Genomic DNA, 3,494 nt, shown 5'->3' with positions numbered 1-3,494 from the left:
GGGTTTCTTGATAGATGATAACGAGTATGTTTTTGCTATTAAGGAAGTCGGAGTTAGCGTCAGCTGCACAGTTAAGGAGGCTTTTTGTGATCTTGCTGCTATCTGGTTCCATGGGAAGACCTCTATCAGTTTGGGAGCAAACTTGGGCTTATTGTCTGATGATATTCTTTATCGCAGAAGACATGAGCTACAATACCCTGGTACAATTTTTTGATCATCGTGAATTTTTACATGACAAGTGGGCACACACGCATGCACACAGTAGATAAGTTATTATCGTGTTAATATTTATTAATTATTGTTAAACGTAGATCTAACTATGAGTCAGGATGAGTTACAAATGTTTGGTTTGTTGGAGATTGAGAAACTATTGCAGAGTATGGAAAATCTTGAGAAATTATGCTGGTATGCCGGTTCCTGATAACTCTTTAGTCTCTCAATTTAGCAATTTGATGCTACTGCGTGAGTTACAGTATGATACTGTTTCTTTGTCTCGGGAGCATGATGCAAATATATTAAAGTTAAATGAAGAACAGAGGGTGGTCTACGATAAAGTTATTGATTGTTTTAAATAAGAGACATGGATTCTTTTTTGTGTATGGGTTTGGTGGCACTGGAAAAACTTTTTTATACAGAGTTTTGTCAGCTAGATTGCGATCTGAGAAAAAGATTGTTATTAATGTTGCTTCTAGTGGTATTGCTTCTCTGTTGTTACCGGGTGGTAAGATGGCACATTCTATGTTCAATATTCCTGTTGAGCTTACTGAAGACACTGTTTGCCGGATTAAGAAGGATAGCCCAAAGGCTGAGGTATTTCGAATTGCTGATTTGATTATTTGGGATGAGGCACCCATGACTAACAAATTAGCATTTGAAGCGCTCGATAGGACGTTGCGTGATATAATGGTTTCGGTCTCTGATAGGAATAAAAATTTACCTTTTGGTGGGAAGGTGGTTGTTCTTGGTGGTGATTTTAAGCAGTCTTGCCAGTTATTCCAAAGGTTCGCGTGCTGAGATTGTTATGGCTTCCATAAATTCTTCTGTTCTTTGGAAATATTGTGAGGTTTTGCAATTGAAAAAATATGAGGTTAAATCGGGTCTGAACAATCAACTGCTCAGGAGTTAAGGTTGTTTTCAGATTGGATACTTCAAATCGGTGAAGGTCGATGTGGAACAGTGGTTAACGATAAACTTTTTGTTGATATTCCTTCTGATCTAATCATTCCTGTCTTGGAAAATCCAGTGGAAGATATTGTAAATACAATATACCCGAATTTGGTTCAGAATTTTCGTGATCCAAGTTTCTTCCAAGATAGGGCAATACTTGCTCCGACTGTTGACAATGTTGAAGAGATAAATAATTATATAGTTGATTTGTTGCCCGGTGAGGAGAAAAATTATCTCAGTGCTGATTCGATATGTGGTAGTGATGCCTATTCTGATGTTGATGTTGATTGGATAACTGTTGAATTCTTGAATCAGATTAGGTGTTCTGGTCTACCTAATCATTCATTAAAGTTGAAAATAGGCGTTTCTATTATTTTGTTGAGGAATATTGATCCAGCCGGTGGTTTGTGTAATGGGACTCGACTTGTCGTGCGAGATCTAGGGACAAATGTCATTGGTGCAGATATTGTTTCTGGTAGCAATGTTGGGGACAAAGTTTTTATCACCAGAATGAGTATGATTCCTAGTGATACGGTTATACCGTTTAAATTCCAACGCCGTCAATTTCCGGTTTCTCTGTCCTTTGCGATGACAATCAACAAAAGCCAGGGTCAGACATTATCAACGGTCGGTTTGTTCTTGCGTCGTCCTGTGTTTTCTCATGGTCAACTTTATGTAGCTCTTTCCCGGGTTCGGAATAGAAACGGTCTTAAGATTTTACTTTGTGATGAAGGATTAGATAATGCTGGTAGGACTGAAAACGTTGTCTTTAAGGAAGTTTTTGATAAGATATAATGTTGTTTGTTGTTATATCTTTTAATCTTCTCTCTGTAATTTATAGTTTCTTGATTTTTATCCATATTATATCTTTTGTTAGAATTTTTTATTTTTGTGTGTGTTCTGTTTATTATTTTTTATTGTTATTTTGGTTCTAATATTTATGCCAAAGTCTAATTTGATGTCTGATATTTTAAATATTTTGTTTTGGTGCAGAATAATTTTGCATGATCTTAATATTTTTTCACTCTTAAATTTGATATAAATTCTTTGTATCAGGAAATATTTTTTATTAAAATATTGAGATTTAAAGTAGTTAATTATGTGGTAAAATGTTAAGCATTTATTATATTCTATCAGTGTTCTTCTTTTATATTAACCTTTGATTTCTATATAATATAATCAAATGTTCTATATAAATATGGGATGGGATGTTCTATAAGCAGATAATTGTAGTTCTTATTTAAAAGATACTCTCTTCTTTAGTTGATAAATTTGATGATTTGTATTTTCGTATTTTTTTTCTTTTTTTTTATAAAAAACTATTGGATGTTCTTCTCCAGTTTGGCTTCTCCTCAGGAAGGGTGTATGTGCTCTTCTTTGCTTTCGTCGTTCGGTGTCTTTTCTTGTGATCCTTTCGCGCAAGCCCCTTTTTTTGCGGATTTACTTGGTCAGGTAATCATGATATTGATCCGAAGCTCCTATTGGAGTTTTGCGTTTCGATTTTCCTTGTCATTCAATAATCCATTTAATTTGTTTGTTAAATTGTTTAATTTAATTTTTTTTATTTTTTTAATATAAACTATTTTATTTTTCATTTGTTGCATTCCGTAGACATAACGTTGTTTGTGCTGAATTTAACAACTTCATTAACAAAGGAACGGATGTTGTGACACCAAGTTGTTATCGTGGTCCTCTGTTATCTTTTCCTAAAAATGACTTCTGCACATATAATGATGTTTTTCCATATATTATGTGACTTTTTGAAAATATTAAATTTATTCAATAATTTGATTATTAAGTTTTTAATTGTAATATTTTTTGTTCAGAAAAAATTAGAAAGAAATTATATTGTTAATATATTAATAAAAAAAATTATGACTGTGTTATTACTAAAAAACAATTATTTATCTTTTCTTAGAAAGAAAAGTCAAATGATATCAAGGCAAATTTGATTTTAATTTGTCAAGAATATTTGATTTTAATCCATATTATATCTTTTGTTAGAAAAAAAATTACTTGGTTTTTTCTGTCTTCTATTTTTTATTATTATTTTGGTTCTAATATTTAGGTCAAATTCTAATTTGATTTCTCATATTTTAAATATTTTATTTTAGTGTAGAATAATTTTGCATGATTTTAATATTTTTTCAGTCTTAAATTTGATGCAAATTCTTTGTATCAGAAAATATTTTGTATTAAACTATTGAGATTTAAAGTACTTAATTATGCATTAAATTGTTATGCATTTATTAGAGTCTATCAGTATTCTTCTTTTATAATTAACCTTTGATTTCTATATAATATAATCAAATAGTGTATATAAATAT

The 3,494-nt window shown here is 31.3% G+C and overlaps 1 protein-coding gene across 1 annotated transcript; it reads left to right on the top strand.

Moving 5' to 3' along the window:
* Window positions 1–525: 525 nt before the first annotated feature.
* LOC130974470 (uncharacterized) lies at window positions 526–1,962 on the top strand. The gene is made up of 2 exons (XM_057899349.1): window positions 526–967; window positions 1,139–1,962. The coding sequence occupies exons 1-2, from the start codon at window positions 526–528 to the stop codon at window positions 1,960–1,962; spliced, it is 1,266 nt and encodes a 421-aa protein (XP_057755332.1).
* The last annotated feature ends 1,532 nt before the right edge of the window (window positions 1,963–3,494 follow it).

Source organism: Arachis stenosperma, chromosome 4, assembly GCF_014773155.1.
Source record: "Arachis stenosperma cultivar V10309 chromosome 4, arast.V10309.gnm1.PFL2, whole genome shotgun sequence".
Taxonomy (NCBI): Eukaryota; Viridiplantae; Streptophyta; class Magnoliopsida; order Fabales; family Fabaceae; genus Arachis; species Arachis stenosperma.
Note: the sequence above shows the minus strand (reverse complement) of the source record. Positions and strands in the feature narration are given on the sequence as shown.

What these genes read in the sequence shown, in the direction of transcription:
- LOC130974470 (XM_057899349.1), top strand. Translation starts at nt 526, where the DNA reads ATGAAGAACAGAGGGTGGTCTACGATAAAGTTATTGATTGTTTTAAAT. An exon ending in GAAGGTGGTTGTTCTTGGTG is followed by an intron (nt 968 to 1,138) that starts GTGATTTTAAGC and finishes GGTTGTTTTCAG; the next exon opens with ATTGGATACTTCAAATCGGT.